This window comes from Marmota marmota, unplaced genomic scaffold (assembly GCF_001458135.2).
Source record: "Marmota marmota marmota unplaced genomic scaffold, marMar, whole genome shotgun sequence".
NCBI classification, from domain to species: domain Eukaryota; kingdom Metazoa; phylum Chordata; class Mammalia; order Rodentia; family Sciuridae; genus Marmota; species Marmota marmota.
Window position 1 is genome coordinate 33,411,921 of NW_026000082.1, and position 18,240 is coordinate 33,430,160.

General features: G+C 39.3%; 1 protein-coding gene and 1 non-coding gene across 2 annotated transcripts in view; one reads left to right on the forward strand and one right to left on the reverse strand.

Moving 5' to 3' along the window:
* Window positions 1-1,323: 1,323 nt before the first annotated feature.
* The window catches only part of Gmeb1 (glucocorticoid modulatory element binding protein 1), a 43,016-nt gene continuing 26,099 nt past the window's right edge, over window positions 1,324-18,240 (reverse strand). Inside the window, exons 6-10 of the mRNA XM_015484765.2 lie at window positions 16,690-16,847; window positions 13,156-13,287; window positions 11,432-11,569; window positions 8,761-8,883; window positions 1,324-4,559 (exon numbers count right to left, since the gene is read on the reverse strand). Of these exons, the coding sequence (XP_015340251.1) occupies window positions 3,859-4,559; window positions 8,761-8,883; window positions 11,432-11,569; window positions 13,156-13,287; window positions 16,690-16,847 (1,252 nt within the window). The 3' untranslated portion in view covers window positions 1,324-3,858. The remainder of the gene's footprint in view (window positions 4,560-8,760; window positions 8,884-11,431; window positions 11,570-13,155; window positions 13,288-16,689; window positions 16,848-18,240) is intronic.
* On the forward strand, window positions 7,191-7,301 carry LOC125610461. Its single transcript, XR_007340479.1, has one exon. It is a non-coding gene; the product is annotated as a U6 spliceosomal RNA (small nuclear RNA).

Here is an 18,240-nt window from a genome sequence, read left to right on the forward strand (position 1 = left end):
CCCTGACAACCATGGATCTTATGAAAGTACATTATAGACTACCCAATAATTTCCCATGGAGAGACTGGGGATGTAGCTCAACGTTGGAGCACTTGGTTAGCTTGCAAACCCTTGGGTTTAATTCCCAGCACTACCAAAAAAAAAAAAAAATTCCAGGGAGGGATCATCCTAAGTGAAAGGGATCTGTCCTACCTCCAGGGAAGTGATCAGTTGTATTAGGAAAGTTGTCTGAAATGCAGGAGCTAGGCTGGTGTCCCTTTTTTGACTGAGAGAACTATTTCCTAAGTAGTATTGTCCAAGGTGAATCATAACCTTATGTCTATTTTCAGGATTCAACCTTTTTTTTTCCTTTCTAACTCTTGAGAGTTTTAAAACCTGGGTCAGTTAGAACTCAGTCAACTAGTAATTCCATATTTCATGCTTTAATCTTGCTATGGTTATAACTCTGTACTCACCACCATATACTCACCTCTACTGCCTTTTGACACAGGGTAAATGGCCACCATTAAAGAATATCAAAGCCACCTTAACTGTTAATTTCTAACACTGAATTTACACTGACCCTCCTTTCCTAATATGAACATAGGTGTGTAAAAAATGCACTCTGAAGTGATTTTGAATCTTCAATATTCATGTCTATGGTCCATTTTTACTTCAGAATCACTACTTTGGGGGGCAGGTTAGATATGGAAATTAAGAAGGATATGGGAATAAGGCACGGACCAAACAGGGACATGGCCAAGACAAGACAGTTGTACAGTTGACTCAGGCCTTTGGAGAAACCACATGGCAGGGTCTGGAGCATTTCCCCTTTACCAGCTAGACTCCAGTCCTACACCAGATTCAGCCCTGGTTTCATTTGATGGAAACCTGGAGAAGCCCAGGTACACTCATTTTTCTCCAGTGAGGCACTCTCAGGAGATTGCCCATCCACTGACTCTGCCTGCCTCTGCAGGCAGAAGCAGCAAGAGATTAAAGATTTTTATCTCTTTTATGAACCCCGCCGTGAGTTAGGAGCTTGACCCTTTGCTTTCTTATCTCCAGGCCAACAACCCTGTAGCTGCACTCACCTCCATGTTTCAGAATCTCATTGGAGGTGGCTTCTCACCTTTTTGTTTCTTTGGCACAATCCTGAAATCTATGGACCAATTCTCAGAATAATGTTTTTCAATGCATAAAATAAGATACATAGGATTACAAAAGAAACCAAATATATTGGAAGATTGTCCACAACTCCAGAGGTTTGGAGAAGTAACTCCTTGAATGTAGGCACTGTCTTCATCTTTGCACTTCTGGTGCCTAGCACAAAGCCTGGCACATAAGTGGTATTCATAAATGTTTATTTAATGAATGAATAGAAAGATAGATGGCTCCTGTCAAATCAGCCTGAGGAGATTCATTGCAGCTGCTTATGCACGTATCAGGGGCTTGCTGATGTCTCACCCCAGTTAAAATCACCTAGACCAGGGAGTCAGGGAACTCACACAGAGCAATGGCTACCACAGCAGCTAATAATGACAGGTCATTGGAAGACCAGCAAAACAGTAAAGCTCATGTATTTCACCAGCTGGAATATTCAGAAAGTCAACAGGTTGTGTCTTCAGGAGATCTCTTGACATTGGAAGCATGATGTTCATGCTACCTTATACACTACCAACAGCTCTGATGGGGAAAAGAAAGAAACTTGAGCTAGCTCACCAAAATCTTTAGGTTCCTCTGCTATTCTGAATTGGTCCTCTCATTTCTGGGAAAGAGAAAAGTATCCCTAAAGATCACAATAGGGATGAGATGTGCCTTTCTAGATTCAAGTAGTAGCTTCAGTCTTTAGACAGAGATTTTGTTTATGTACCAGGAGAAAAACTAAAGAAGCAGATAACAGAAGCCACTTCCCTCACTAAAGATATGTAAAAGGCCAAAGATTTTTTTCTAAACTGAATGCTAAGTCTACTAAATATTTTGAAAAGAGAAATCAAACCCTAATTTTAAAGCTGAAACCACTACTTGTACAGAGTTCAGAAGTCTCACTCTTACAACTTTTAAGATTGACCCTCCCCAGTTAGAGGGCTTCTCTGGCTATATGCAGCCATCCAAGGGATGGCAGAACACAATTTTCACTGGCTTTGATACAGTTTCCAACATCTGTTGGGAAAAAACACACCTTCAGAGAAAAGCCTTCTTTAAAAAAAAAGAAGAAAGAAAAAAAGAAAGTTAGAAACTACAGGTCAAAGATTTGCTTTTAATTAAAAAAAAAAAAAATCCTCCCATTCCTAAAGTGTGTGCTTTTTTTTTTTTTTTTACCTATTTTTTCATTAAAGTTGCTTGTAGTTTCCCTATATTATCCTGGTGCAGTAAACAATGAAGTCAAAGAAACAACAAAAAAACAGGGTCTACTCTTATCCCAAACACTGAAGAGGACCGGTCAAAGAGAAGGAATCATAGCACAAAAAAAAATTGCCAGCTCTAAATATACAAACAACATTTAGGAAAACAAAAACAAAACACGACATTACTATTGACATTCCTGGTACATTTCCTATAATATAATGTCACAGATAATGTTTCTTTCCCAGGGAGTCCAGCTCACTCAAGAGGAGACATTTAGTTGGTGCCTCAGGAAAGGCTGGGGGTGTTACCAGTTTTCCCTGCCAAGCCTAAGGCTTTTTATGAGCTCAGTATCTCACAGAAACATCTGTGGTATAAATGAATCTAAAAGGAGATGAAGGCAGGCAGGCACCTGTCACTGATCTCCAAATCAGCCAAAAAGCTGAAGAGCGTGGGATCCAGAAGACAGATGCCATTAAGAATTGAGGGTAGAGGGGAGAACAAGAGGAAGCACCAGATGAGTGACTGCTTTTGGTTCCAAAGCCAAGGAGGAGGAGGGGGAAAGGCCCCATCAAAGATGGAAGCTGGTCTGAATGAGGAACTCCCCCTGTTCCTGGAGTCATGCAATAAAAATGATGGCCTTGGAGTCCCACCCACAGGCAGCCACACTCTAAAGACCAGAGCAATTTACACCACATCACACAGTTTGCAAATGAAAGAACTGATCCTAGGTTAGGAGGGTAAGTGCTTCTACAAAGTGGGGGGCAAGGAAGCTATCACCTTGAACTTTAAAGCACAGCTGTAGTGTCCCTTGATTTCTATTTCAGCAAAGCCACAGGCCACTGTTATCACTTACTCTGTGAAAATGTACACTTCCACTTATTACTGGCCTCTTTTCAAATGGTACCCCTAGTAACAACCCTCAGAGATCTTAAGTGATATCAGTTGCACCTTTGTAGGTAAGATAATTCCCTTGCCCCATCCTTGTGAAAGCATTTCCCTTTTTAAGCTGCAGCTAGCATGCTACCTTCCCCTCCAAGCACAGTTCAACTTCTTTTTGTTTCAGAGTTTTGCACTGCCCTCTGAGAATCCTTTCCAAGATACAAATTAAAAAAAGCATACTTCTGCATCCACATGTGAATGGGTTGCCTTCCAGGGTCAGATCTGTGTTCCAGAGTTTGGTCAATCATCTTTACAAGAATAAAACCACATGCGTACACAGATAGACTAGTCTGGAAAGGGTTTCTGGTTATTTTGATGCCTCCCCTAAAAAAATAACTTTCATGGAGTAAGATGATTAAGACATTGAACGACCTACTCTCAACTGTGGAAGGGCAGTTTGTTTTGTCCATTTTTCAATGAGAGAGTGGGAGGAATCCAACATTTTCAGTTATAACAATGAAATTTTGTTCTAAAAAAAAAAAAAAAAAAAAAAAAAGGAAGGATCCTATGTGGAAATGAGTGGGACAATGATAAAAATAAACAAATAATTAAAATTCCAAACCAAAACATATCTCCTGGCCCCGAGATCCCCAGTCAATCCTCTAAGACCACAATCTCCACATTGTGGACTTGGTGCTGGTGTTCTTCCATCTCAGCCACTACTTTCTCCTCAGTCCTCAACTCTGTCTCCAAGATGACTGCTTTGCCCTCAGTGTCTTCAGCTTCAGGGTCTGGGGCTGGGTCAATTTCAATGATGGTCTGCCCATCCTCTGCGGTGCTTTCAACTGCCTGGAGTGCTGAGGTCAGGCCAGACTCCATGGCTACCAGCTCCACAGGGCTCACCATGGTGGTCATGTTGCCCAGGGTGCTTCCATCCTGCATGGTAGTAGAGCTTAGCAGTGCCAAGCTAGATGAAGGGTGGATGGTCACTGTTTCTGGTGAGCTGCTCTTGGCAGAGGAGACCACTGTGGCGTATCGGAAGAGCTGAGGGCCAGAAGGCAGTGTGTGGACAGTCACAGGACTGGAGCCCTGGCTGAGGGTGGCCACTGGAATATTGCCCATGGAAAATGACTGACCCACTGGGGTGATGGTGATGGGTGAGATGACTGTGAATTGAGGTTGCTGCACAGGAGGAGAAGGGCTCAGGACGGTGGTGGAGGCTGGCCGCTGGAGCCGAGGCCTTTTTGGAGGCTTAGGAGTGCTCACAGGCATCAGTACCACATTTTGAACTGTCTGGGATTTCAGCCTATGATCCTGGGCTTGCTTCTTTTGCTCTTCCAACTGGCGTTCCAAGTCTATGGTTAAAAAACAAAAACAAAAAACTGTGTGGTGGGAAGTATAATCTTCGGAACATTAAACTGGGAATCAAGAGACATGGAATCCTGCCCTGGTTTATCCACTATGTAGCCTCAGAGAAGAGACTCCACTGTTTTCAAAATGACTAGAATGGATGATTTTAAAACCCCTCCAGTAATTACATTTCTTTGTGTAATTATAGGCAGGGTAACAGTTCAGAATTTTTTCAAGCTGTGATCCTACTTTCAATTCTAAAAGCTCCTCCAGCATTTTGTCAGCTATCACCAAAATGCAAACCAAAGAAGCCTCCAGCTGGTCTTTTTTTTCTCTTTTCCTTTTCACAAGTACAAGTTTTAAATCCAAGGCTTTAGCTGGGCATAGTAATGTATACCTGTGATCCCAACAATTTGGAAGGCTAAGACAGGAAGATTGCCAAATTTGAGGCCAGCCTGGGTAATTTAGTAAGACCATATCTCAAAATTTAAAAACAAAAATGACTGGGGATGTAGCTCAAGCTTAAAGCAGCCCTGGGTTCAATGCCCAGTGCCAATAAGATAAACCCAAGGGCTCAAGCATGCTAAGCACATGCTCTAAAACTGACCTATTTCTCCAGTCTTTTTTATTGATATGTACTAATTGTACATATTTATAGGGTCCTGGTGGTATTTAAATACATGTATATAATATGCAATGATCAGATTAAATAATTGGCATATCTATCACTTCAGAGAGATATCATTTCTTTGTGTTCGAAATATTCAAAATCCTCTCTTCAATTGGGCATGGTGGGTCACGCCTGTAATCCCAGCTGCTCAAGAGGTTGAGGCAGGAGGACTGCAAGTTTAAAGCCAACCTCAGCAACTTAGTAAAGTGCTAAGCAACTTAGTGAGAACCTGTCTCTAAATAAAAATAAAGGGTTGGGGACATAGCTCAGTGGTTAAGTGCCCCCATATTCAATCCTTGGTACCTCCTGCCCCCCAAAAAATTCGTCTCTTCACTATTTTGAAATTTCAATTAATGGATTTCAACCATAATGATCCTCTGTGCCAAAGAACATTAGAAGTTATTTTCCTATCCAAGTGCACCCCTGCACCCATTAACCATGTTTTCTCCAACCCTCCTTCCCTCACACCCTTCCCAGACTCTGGCAACCACTATTCTATTCTCTACTTCTCTAAGATCATCCAATTGGTGTTCTGGCTTAAATATTCCTGCCTAGGTCTATAGATGAAATAAGAAGTATCTGCACAATACATTTGGAATCATTCTAAAAACACAATGGCTCTCAAACTGTCCTTCAAATCAAGATTACCTTGATGGAAAACTACTTTGACTGGAAAACTCCTTTGCTGGTGACCCAAATTGCCAGTCTACCATGAACCCAGAGATGTCTCAAGTGAGTTACAGAATAACTCTCTAAGAATTATAGAACTGAAAGAATTCTTATGGTGCTGGGTATTGAACCCAGGGCCTTGTGCAAGCACTCTACCAACTGAGCTATATCCCCAGTCTGAAAGAAGTCTTAACGGTTCTATCCAACTGCCTCAGCCTCCCAAATTGCTGGGATTACAGGTGTGCACTACCATGCCCAGCAAAAGCCCACATTTCTAACAAAAACCATTCCGCTGCTGGGCATGGTGGCACACCCCTGTAAACATGGCAGCTTGGGAGGCTAAGGCAGGAGGATTGTGAGTTTAAAGCCAGTCTAAGCAACAGTGAGGTGCTAAGCAACTCAGTGAGATCCTGTCTCTAAATAAAAAAATACAAAAAAAGGGCTGGGATGTGGCTCAGTGATTGAGTGCCCCTGAGTTCAATTCCTGGTACCCAAAAAAATAAAAACCCATTCTGCTGATAGATTAAAGTTTCAAGGTAAGAGAAAGTGCCAGGCTAGTAGTAAAATGACAAGAGATCTATCTACTCTAGGCTTTTCTGTCAGATCATTTATCCTCTCAATTATCTATACAGAGTCAAGAGGGAGAATGATCATCCTAGCATTCTCAGGGGGACCAAAACTCAGTGAACTGAAGTTAAAATACAAACTAGATCTGGGTGTGGCAGCACACACTTGTAATCCCAGCAATTTTGGAGATGGAGGCAGGAGAACTGCAAGTTTGAGAACAGCCTGGGCAACTTAGTGAAAAAGGACTAGGAATGTGACTCAGTGGTAAAGGACCTCTGAGTTCTATCCCCAGTACCAAATAACAACAATGACAAATATATAAACTAGATGTAAAAAAATAAGCTTGAAACAATGTTTTGTTTTTTTTTAATTTTTTTGTAGTTGTAGATGGACAGAATGCCTTTATTTTATTTGTTTATTTTCATGTGGTGCTGAGGATTGAACCCAGTGCCTCACGCATACCAGGCAAGTGCTCTGCCACTGAGCTATAGCCCCAGCTCCATTAAGACAATGTTTTTAAAACAACAGTATTTTAACATGTCAATGTTAAAATATTTTAAGCCCCAGTACCATAAAACAAAAACAAGATCTAATTTGAAAATGATCACAAAGTCTTGATTGTAAAAAGAGTTAAATTACCTAGGTGCTTGTAATTTCTGACTACCATAAATAATGGTGAAGGTGCAAAATTTATATCTACCAAAAGAAGCAGTATCAATAATGTAAAAATGAGCTTCCTTCAATAGCACATATACTAAAATTGAAATGATATAGAGATTAGCGATTAGCACGGCCCCTGCATAAGGACCACACGCAACTTTGTAAAGCATTCCATATTTTTATGAAGTTTTATTTTTATGAATGCAGTTTATTCTAAAAAAAATAATAATGTAAAATGACGAAGATTTGGGCTGGGTTGAGGCTCAGTGGTTGAACTCTTGCCTCACCTGTGTGAGGCACTGTATTCGATTCTCAGCACCACATAAAAAAATAAATTAATACTTTTGTGGTAGTTCAGCAGTAGTCTTATTTCTGGGAAAGCTTACAAACCATACAAAGTTGGAAGCATAACTTAAATGGTGGTAAGACTCAAATGAGAAAAAGTAAAGAAAAAAAGAGAGGGGCGGGGGAGAGAGAGAAAGACAAAACAAAAAACAAACCTGTGGGAACAGCCAGGAGAGTGTAGAGGAACCATGAGAATGCCAACAATACTTAAACTCCCTTTTTTAAAAAAGGGATTTTTTTTTGGCTTAAAATATTTTACTCTAAATGAATTTATGTCAGCGGTCAATAAAAGAATGTCACTAATACACTGTGGACACCTTTTGCAATGTAAATTCATGCCCCCTCTTTTTTTTTAACATGGTGAACTTCAACCTAGCAATTATTAAAATGAAGGAAGGATCCTTCAGTTAATCTAAAATTTTGTTTTATAAAATGTCACAGATCCATTCATATTTTTGTCTTGTTCTTCCAATTGCTATATACAACTTTCAGAGCTCTTGTATTTGGAAGGCTAGAAGAGCCCAGACTTTGAAAATAGTGTCTTGGTTTCACTATTTTTGTTTCCTCTCTCTCTTTTTTTTAAACTAAAGCTATATAAAGCTTATGGATTAAGCAGAATAAATTTCTAAATTTATAAATAAATAAATAAATAAATAAATAGGGTTGTGGCTCAGCAGTGGCGCGCTCGCCTAGCACATGTAAGGCCCTGGATTTGATCTTTAGTACCACATAAAAATAAATAAATAAAATAAAAATATGTGTCCAACTACAACTAAAAAAATAAATATTTAAAAAAACCCAAGGGCTGGGATGGTGGCTCAGCGGTAGAGTGCTCCCCTAGCATGGACAGGACCCGGGTTCGATCCTCAGCACCACATAAAAAAATAAAGGCATTGTGTTGTGTCCATTTACACCTAAAAATAAATATTAAAAAAATAAATAAAATAAAATAAAAAACCCCAAAGATATTGTGTCCATCTACAACTAGAAAAATGTTTCAAAAAATGACAAAGATTAATTTGTGTCTTCTGTCACCAACATTATTTGATTAATGAAGCAATCTAGCAGACATCTTACTCCTCCAAAAGATACAGAAGGATCATGATGTTGGCTTCCCTCTTTTTTCCTTTGTTTTAATCCACCTTCCCTCAGGTGGATAGTTTGTTTTTCAAAAAGCAAAAAGCAAAATCTGATATATAAAATTAAAAAAAAAAAAGTCAGTCTCAACAAACATTAACAAGGAAATGGCAAGATTCAAGGACATTAGTATATGTACTAAGGAGAGAAATACACACCTGTCAGAGTATAGAGAAATTGCTCTTCTCCTTGCTCTACTTGGTTCCTTCTGTTGTCCAAAACCTTCTTAACTGTGTCCATTAGGCCAAAGGTATGTGCCACATTGTTGAGAACAGCAGCATCTATTTAAAACAAAATACATGCCTGTAGAGTAAAAAACAAATGTTCTACCAGCTTCCTGTTGTGCTATTGATAAATATGAAACAATCCAGACATTATGAAATTTTCCTCATTGCATTTTAATAATTTCTATACAAAGATTTATCACATGTATAAATACTTTTTTATTTAATTGTTACACCTATGTCTTTCCATATAAAGAAAGAAAGAAATCAGAAAAAAATAACCTCTGTCTGGTTATAAGTTTTTACTTTCAGTATAGAAAACACCGTGGCTTGCCAGGCATGGTGGCACATGCCTATAATCCCAGCAGCTTGGGAAGCCGAGGCAGGAGGATTGCAAATTCAAACCCAGCCTTAGCAACTTAGACCCTATCTCAAAATAAAATACAAAAAAAGGTCTGGAGATACGGCTCAGTGGCTAAGTGCCCTGTGGTTCAATCCAAAGAAAGAAAAGAGAAGAGAAAACAAAAGAAAAGAAAAAAAAAAAAAAAAGAAAGAAAGAAAGAAAATGTTGTGGCTAGACTAGATAAGACCTAAATTTGTTTGTTTTGTTTTTTTGGTTCTGGGGATCGAACCCAGGGCCTTGTGCATGCAAGGCAAGCAGTCTACCAACTGAACTATATCCCCAGCCCCCAAGACCTAAGTTTGAAAACTAGTTTTGCTAGTTTTATGGTTGTTCTTTTGGTACTGGGAATTGAACCTAGGGCCTCACCCCTGCTAAGCACTGACTCTAGTTTTGCTACTATCTATGTGACCTACGGTAGGTCATTTCACTCCCTCAGTTTTCCCATCTGAAACAAATAGAACTGATAATACTTATTCTGTAAATACTTACTCTGTAAAATAGATATGAGGATTAGAAATATATTTTAAGTGTCACATGTGAGGACTGGTATGCAATATTATTATTATTATTTTTTTTTTTTCGATACTAGGGATTGAACCCAGGGGCACTCAACCACTGAGTCACATTTCCAGCATTTTTGCAGGGGTGCTGGGGATCAAACCCAGGGCCTTGTTTCTGCAAGGCAAGCACTCTACCAATTGAGCTATATCCTCAGCTCCCCAGCCGCTTTTTTTAATATTTTATTTTGACGGGCTGGGGATGTGGCTCAAGCGGTAGCGTGCTCGCCTGGCATGCGTGCGACCTGGGTTCGATCCTCAGCACCACATACAAACGAAGATATTGTGTCCGCCAAAAACTAAAAAAAAAATAAATAAATATTTTAAAAAAAAAAATTTTTTTAAATAAATAAATAAATAAATATAAATTTAAAAATAGATCAAAATAAATACATAAAAAATATATATATATATTTTTTCAATGCTGGGGATGAACTCTGGGCCTTGCACATGCTAGGCTAGTTCTCTACCACTAAACCACATCCCCAGCCCCCCAAATTTTAAAATTTTGACAGTGTCTCCCCTAAGTTGCCAAGGTTGGCCTGGAACTTGTGATCCTCCTGCTTCAGTTTCCTGAGTTGCTAGGATTACAGTTGTGTACCACCATGCCTGGCTTCATTTCTTTTTTTAAATCCCACTGGAATTTTATTGAGATTGCACTGAATCCATAGAATTCCTCTATTCTTTTTTCTCCTCTTTTTATTTTCTGGTGCTGGGGATTGGACCCAGGACCTTGTGCATGCTAGGCAAATACTCCACCACTGAGATATAGCCCCAGTTCTCAGCTTCATTTTTTTTTAATATTTATTTTTTAGTTGTAGTTGGACACAATGGCTTTATTTTTTTTATTTATATGTGGTGCCAAAGATCGAACCCAGGACCTTGCACATGCTAGGCAAGTGCTCTATTGCTGAGCCACAACCCCAGCCCCTCAGCTTCATTTTTTTGCTTGGACTAATCTTTTAAACTCTCCCAGTTCATCTTCTTATTTCCACTTATGACCCATAAACTCTCCAGAGAGCAACCAGAGTGATCTTTTAAAAATATAAATCCTACTACTCATACTCTGACTACTTCTATTGAAGCTAAAGGATCACAAGTTGGAACTTAGTGAAACCTAGTTTAAAAAGAATTGGGGATGTAGCTCAGTGGTAAAGTACCTTTTGTTCAATACCCAGTACCAAAACTAATCATCATCATCATCATCTAAAACCAGATAGATTTTTCTAATTTTCAGACTTACACACCTTACACACACACACACACACACGTATATACACACATTGCTTCTCAGCCTTTTGGCTAAGATCAAGCATACATACACACACACATTCATATATATACAATAGAGAGAGAGCGCGTGAGTTAGAGAGTGAATATGGGGCAGGGGTATGGAGAAAGTGCTTCTTTCTGGCACTATTTATAAAAGAAAAACTACATGTAGAAAAAACAGCCAGACCTGAGTTTAAAACCCAGTTATGAACTTTAAACAAGTGACTTAATTTTTATGAGCCTTATTTTCCTTTATCTGTAAAATGGAGATAATGATATTTGTACTTCAGAGTTGCTGTGAGACTAAAAGGACCTGCCCACAGTTGTTGAGTATTTGATAAATGACCACTGTTGTTAGGATCAGTGCACTCACCTGTGACCTGGAAGGGAGTCTGGATGAGCCGCTGCTGAACTCCCCTTAGGAGCTCCTCTATTTCCTTCTGTATGTTGCAGACAACCTCTTCCATCAGGCCTACATCAGCTATTCCTTTCCAAAACATCAATGTGTCCTCTGGCACAAGAGGATAAGATAGAGGGTAAACAAAGAAAGCTACCTAGGCACATCTCTACAATATTTAATTCAAAATTATTTCAATTCAAAAGGATTTCTTGTTGGGTTGTTACTGGAAAAAGGGAAAGAACTTTGGGACATTAGCTGCCTTCCTGAGTTGTTACTTAATTATTTGGCCCCTTCAGTCACTTAGGAGCTTGCCTCAATTTGTCATACCCTTATTTTGTTATGGCTCTGTCTATAAAAACAGATAATTAAATAAATTAAAAAATTAAAAAACAAAAAAGAAAAAGATATTTTCTTCTAATAGATAGCAAGCGAAATATTAAACATTAAATATTTATTATTAAGTATTAATTACATTCAAATTTAATTTTAAGTTGGATAATATTTAATATTATTAAGTTAAAATAATAAAGATATTAAACTAAATATTAATTAAAAGATATACTCTCCCTTATTGGATAGATATCACTATAAGCTCCCCGGGGGGCCTGGGGTTGTGGGCTCAGTGGTAGAGCGCTTGCCTAGCACGTGTGAGGCACTGGGTTCAATTCTCAGCACCACATAAAATAAAGGTATTGAGTTCATCTACAACTAAAAACATATTTTAAAAAAAAAAAGTTCCCTGAGGGAGGTTGCCATGTCTTTTCATTTATGCACCTAGAATCTTGCAACATAATTACCAATTAAATGTTTATTAGATGAATTAATAAATGAAGAACGATATTAAGCCTCTCTGATCCCCTCTAAGTAAATCATTAATCCCCATCCTCTGCACCACCCACTATCTAATTTTGCCTTCAGACATCCATTTTTTTTTTTTGGATCGGAGATTGAACCAGGGGCACTTAACCATTGAGCAATATCCCCAGCCCCACCCCACCCCATTTTTAAATTTTATTTTATTTGGAGAAAGGGTCTCACTGAGTTACTTAGGGCCTCGCTAAATTGCTGAGGCTGGCTTTGAACTTGCAATCCTCCTGCCTCAGACTCCCAAACTGCTGGGATTACAGGCATGTGCCACTGATTCCTCTGGACATCCTGAAGTTTGAAGAAATGTGCCAAAGTTGGGGGCAATTTGATAGGAGGGAAAATATAGAACACAGAGTCAAACAGCTGATTTCAGCTCTGACACCTATTGGTTGTGTGGCTCATCTTAGGCAAGCTGCTGAACCTTTCCAAATCTTCATGTGTAAAATGTGACTCTGAAGGGCAACTTCATGGATTAAAATAAGATGTTTAACTATGGTTAGTATTATTCATATTAAAAAGCCTTCTTTGTCCATAATCATAGTGATGGTAAGGGTCATAAAAACCTACAGGATACTAGCATGGTGGTGCATGCCTATAATCCTAACAACTTGGGAGGCTGAGGCAGGATGATCACAAGTTCAAGACCAGCCTCAGTAATTTAGCGAGGCCCTAAGCAATTGAGTGAGATATAGTCTCAAAATAAAAAATAAAAGGTGCTGGAGTGTAGCTCAGTGATTAAGCTCCCTTGGGTTTAATTCCCAGTAGCAAAAAAAATAAAATAAAATAAAAAACAAACAAACAAAAACCCCATGCAAGAATTGGAAAAGTACCTGAAATTTCCTCAGAGTCTTTTTTCACACCCTCCTCTGTGGCCATGGTGACAGCAGCGGTGAGAGCCGAGTTCCATTCCAGTCCTGCCTCTTCCATGCTCTCTTCTGAGATGGCAATCTGTGTGATGCTACCTAAAAGAAGTCCATTACATGTGAGGCCACTGAATTTTATGCAAAAGCTATAGCTACCTTCTATCTTATACAGACACACAGCCCATGTTATTTTAACATGCTCGCTTTGTCAGGTGCGGTGGTATATGCTGAATCAGGAGCCTGAGGCAGGGGGATAGCAGGTTCAAAGCCAATCTCAGCAACTTAGCAAGAACCTAAGCAACTGAGCGAGGCCCTGTCTCAAAATAAAACATAAGGCTGGGCGCAGTGGCACACACCTATAAACCCAGTGGCTTGGGAGGCTAAGGCAAGAGGATCACAAGTTCCTCAACACAATTGCCTCAGCATCACAATTGCCTCAACAATTTAGCAAGGCGCTAAGCAACTCAGTGAGATCCTGTCTCTAAATAAAATACACAATTAGGGCTGGGGATGTGGCTTATTGGTTAAACACCCAAGGGTTCAATCCCTGGTATTAAATAAACAAACAAACAAACAAACATGCTCACTTCTTGCCTGCAGGTCCATGCTTTAAGAACTAGACTCCTAGCTGAGCATAGTGGTGTACGCCTGTAATCCTAGCAGCTGGGGAAGCTGAGGCAGCCTCAGCAAAAAAGTGGGGCACTGGGCTGGGGTTGTGGCTCAGAGGTAGAGCATTCGCCTAGCATGCGTGAGGCACTGGGTTCGATCCTCAGCACCACATAAAAATAAAATGAAGATATTGTGTCTACCTAAAACTAAAGTAAATAAATAAATATTAAAAAAAAAAAGTGAGGCACTAAGCAATCCAGTGAGACCCTGTCTCTACATAAAATAACAAAATTTGGCTAGAGATGTGGTTCAGTAGCCAAATGCCCCCAAGTTCAACTCCCAGTACTAAAAAAAAAAAAAAAGAACTAGACTCTTAAGCAAGCTAGGATGATTATTGGATTTTCTAAATAAAACCTGCCCTGCAAAAGAAAGGCTTTTTTACTCTGAATACAAAGGGAAAGATTGCTAGGAATGTAGCTCAATTGCAGAGCACTTGCCTAGCACTAGCAGGTGTGAAGCCCTAGGTTCATTCCCCAGCACAGAAAAAGAAAAGAAAAAAGAATGGGGTAGGAGGGAAAGATAGGCAGATAACTTACAAAATCATGAAAGGAAGCTGGGAACAGTGGTGCACACCTGTAATCACAGTGGCTCAGGAGAATTATAAATTCAAATCCAGCCTCAGCAACTTAGTGAGGCCCTAAGTAACTTAGCAAGACCCTACCTCTAAACAAAATATAAAAAAGGGCTGGGGATGTGGTTCAGTGGTTAAGTGCCCCTGGGTTCAATCCCCGGTATCAAAATAATAATAATAATAGTAATAAAATGAAAAAATAAAATCACAAAAGGGCAATCTGCTTTTGAAAGAGACTGAATATAAGCATGATCACCAGGCTACCCACTTAATTGGATGAGGAGAACCTTAAATTATGTAAAAGTAGGAAGCTTTGCCTACAAACACATTTGATACTAAGCATTTAGAATATCTAAGTTTATTATTGCTTACCTATATCAGCCTGTGAAAAAGAGGCAAGAGAAATGGAGACTCAAGAAATCAGGTAAGAGATCCACCGGGTGCAGTGGTACATGCCTGTAATTTTAGTGACTTGGGAAGTTAAAGCAAGATTGCCAAATTTGAGGCCATCCTCTGCAATTAAGTGAGGCCCTAAGAATTTAAGAGAGATTCTGTCTCAAAAAATAAAAAGGGCTAAGGAATCTAACTCAGTGGTAAAATATCCCTGGGTTCAACTTCCAGTACCAATAAAAAAATAAAGAGAGAGAGAGAGAGAGAGAGATCCATGAACAACAGATTGATAGAGAAGAACAAAATCCCCGCTATAAATTGCTTTAAAACAAAGAGAACGGAGAAAAATCAAATTAATCTAGCAAGCAATATAGACAAGTGTGGACTATACACACTGGAGGATATCAATAATCAAACAAAAGAATAGGGGCTGGGGATGTGGCTCAAGTGGTAGCGCGCTTGCCTGGCATGCGTGCGGCCCGGGTTCGATCCTCAGCACCACATACAAAACAAGGATGTTGTGTCCGCCGATAACTAAAAAATAAATATTGAAATTCTCTCTCTGTCTCTCTCACTCTCTCTTTAAAAAAAAAAAAAAAAAAAATACATATATATATTATATATATATTTGGGTTGGTTCACATTTACCATTACTTTTATGTATTTAAAAAAAAAAAGAAAAATGATCTCTTTACTTTTAGTTTTGGCCAGCCCTAATATTCTATGAGTAAACACTGGGAAAGTAGAAGACAAATCTCTTGGAACCTAAATTCCCTTCAAAAAAATATAAAATATCTAGCAGTTTGTATTTTTGCACACATGACTCACTTGAAAAGCAAAAAATGCTTTGAAATGTTTTCCTTTTATTTGGCCCAAACTCCTTTACTTCTTTATCCATATTAACATTATTCTTTTTTTTTTTTTTTTTTTAAAGAGAGAGTGAGAGAGACAGAGAGAGAATTNTTTTTTTTTAAGAGAGAGAGAGAGAATTTTTTTAGTTTTTAGTTTTCGGTGGACACAACATCTTTGTTTGTATGTGGTGCTGAGGATCGAACCCTGGCCGCACACATGCCAGGTGAGCACGCTACCGCTTGAGCCACATCCCAGCCCAAGAGATCATTTTTCAAAAACAGTACTTCCCTAACCTTTTAGATCCTTGAGCATTCTTGTGATTATTATCAGGCATATCTATAAGTTTATGATAGTAGTTGAGACAGATTTTATTCAACTATGGCTAAGTCTCCAGTTGGGCTGATTAAATCCTTTTGAATAATCTTTCCCATAAAGTTATATCTTTGCTGGATGGCGAGGAGCCTTAAGTCCAAATTCGAAAAGACTGAAGTGTGTGCCCATCCCATTCATCTGTGAGGAAGCCTCATGTTGGTAATCTGGAGCCCACCCAGGCAGAGCTCTCTGAGACTTATGGCAGGCTCTTCATAGTCCAGCCCAGTCAATGACACACTGATAAATCTCAGTTCAACAGTTGAAAACTATTCATCATTCTAATCTACCCTGCTGTCTTCACCTCTAATAGTGCAAAGGATTTTCAGAACAGTCTAATTTCATCCTTGATATGCCCAGAGGCACCAAAGTGAAACCACTGCATAAGTGTTAACTATTGAACCATCTTTCTAATGCTTACCATGCATTCTAAGAAGAAACAAGGAAGAAGATCTGGCCAATAAGAATTATTTAGAGGGAAAAAAAGAGATCTGTTTCCAAGACATAGAATCCCATCCAAGATTACCATACCTTAGCACAAAGCATATCAATGCTCACAAGAATTGAAATTAAGAAACACAAAGGAGAAAAGAGGGGGAAAGTACTGCTGAAAAACACAGCGGGTTTTCAGGTGGTTTCCTACCCCCTACCATCGGCCGAAGTGGGTGTCTGCACCACACTTGTCTGCTGTCCTGGCACTGGAGCTCTTGCACTGCTAATCAGAAGATCAAATTTGGTGCTTCTGCAGGTATTGGAGCAAACTTTATCATGTTGGTAAAAATCAATCTGTCCAGAGTCCATCATTTTCCTGTGGAAAGAGAAATAAGTACCAGTTTAGCCTGCACTTCATTTAAAAGAGAAAAACTGGCCAGGTATGGTGGCGCATGCCTTTAATCCCAGCAGCTCAGAGGGATAAGGCAGGAGGATCACGAGTTCAAAGCCAGCCTCAGCAATGGCGAGGCACTAAGCAACTCAGGGAGACCCTGTCTGTGGCTCTGTGGCTCTGTAGCTCTGTGGCTGTGGGGCTCGGTGGCTGTGGGGCTCAGTGGCTCTGGGGCTCTGGGGCTCAGTGGTTAAGGGCCCCAAGTGCCCCTGAGTTTAATCCCCAGTATCAAAAAAACAAAAACAAAACAAAAACCTGGGCCTTAGGGACAAATAGAGACAACACTGCTTAGCCCACTAAGTAAATTAACAAAACCTAACAGTATTAGAAATCATTAGGTTGCAAAAATTCTAATTGGGACTACAAATTTTTCATTGAGCCTGCCCATATTTATCAGCACCTTTCTTCTGAGTTTACTCATTTTGAATACTCTCTTCTATTTGCTATAATCACTAAGCTCAGGTATATACTAAGAATGTCACTGAAACCAAATCTGAAAAGGGAAAATACTATTTCAAATCTCAGCACAACTGAGAAATGCCTCAGGGATATCTGAATTTTTGGATGAGATTCTGACGTATTAGTAATCCTAGACTAGAAAAATGTGTTACTACTTTTACAGATATAAAGTTTCGGTAAACTTCTTTCATTAAAAAAAGGGAAAAAGAACTGCGGGGAGTGGCACAATCCTGTAATCCAAGTGGCTTGGGAGGCTGAGGCAGGAGGATGGGGAGTTCAAAGCCTGTCTTAGCAATGGTGAGGTGCTAAGTGACTCAATGAGACTCTGTCTCTAAATAAAACACAAAATAGGGCTGGGGATATGGCTCAGTGGTCAAGTGCCCTTGAGTTTAATACCCAGTACCAAAAAGAAAAAAATAGGGGCTGGAGATGTAGCTCAGTGGTAGAATGCTTGCCTACTACGTGTGAAGCCCTGGGTTTGGTCCTCAGCACTGTGAAAAGAAAAATAAATCAAATTAAAAAAAAATTGACAACAACTCTCCTAGAAATAAATAAAGAGTAAAGTTGATTATGCTAAACACTCTCTGGAGAATGTCCTTATAACTGTATCCACAGACATTGTTATTATAGGCCATGAGCAAAAACCATAGGGTATTTTAATTTTAGTGACTTGGGAAGTTAAAGCAAGATTGCCAAATTTGAGGCCATCCTCTGCAATTAAGTGAGGCCCTAAGAATTTAAGAGAGATTCTGTCTCAAAAAATAAAAAGGGCTAAGGAATCTAACTCAGTGGTAAAATATCCCTGGGTTCAACTTCCAGTACCAATAAAAAAATAAAGAGAGAGAGAGAGAGAGAGAGA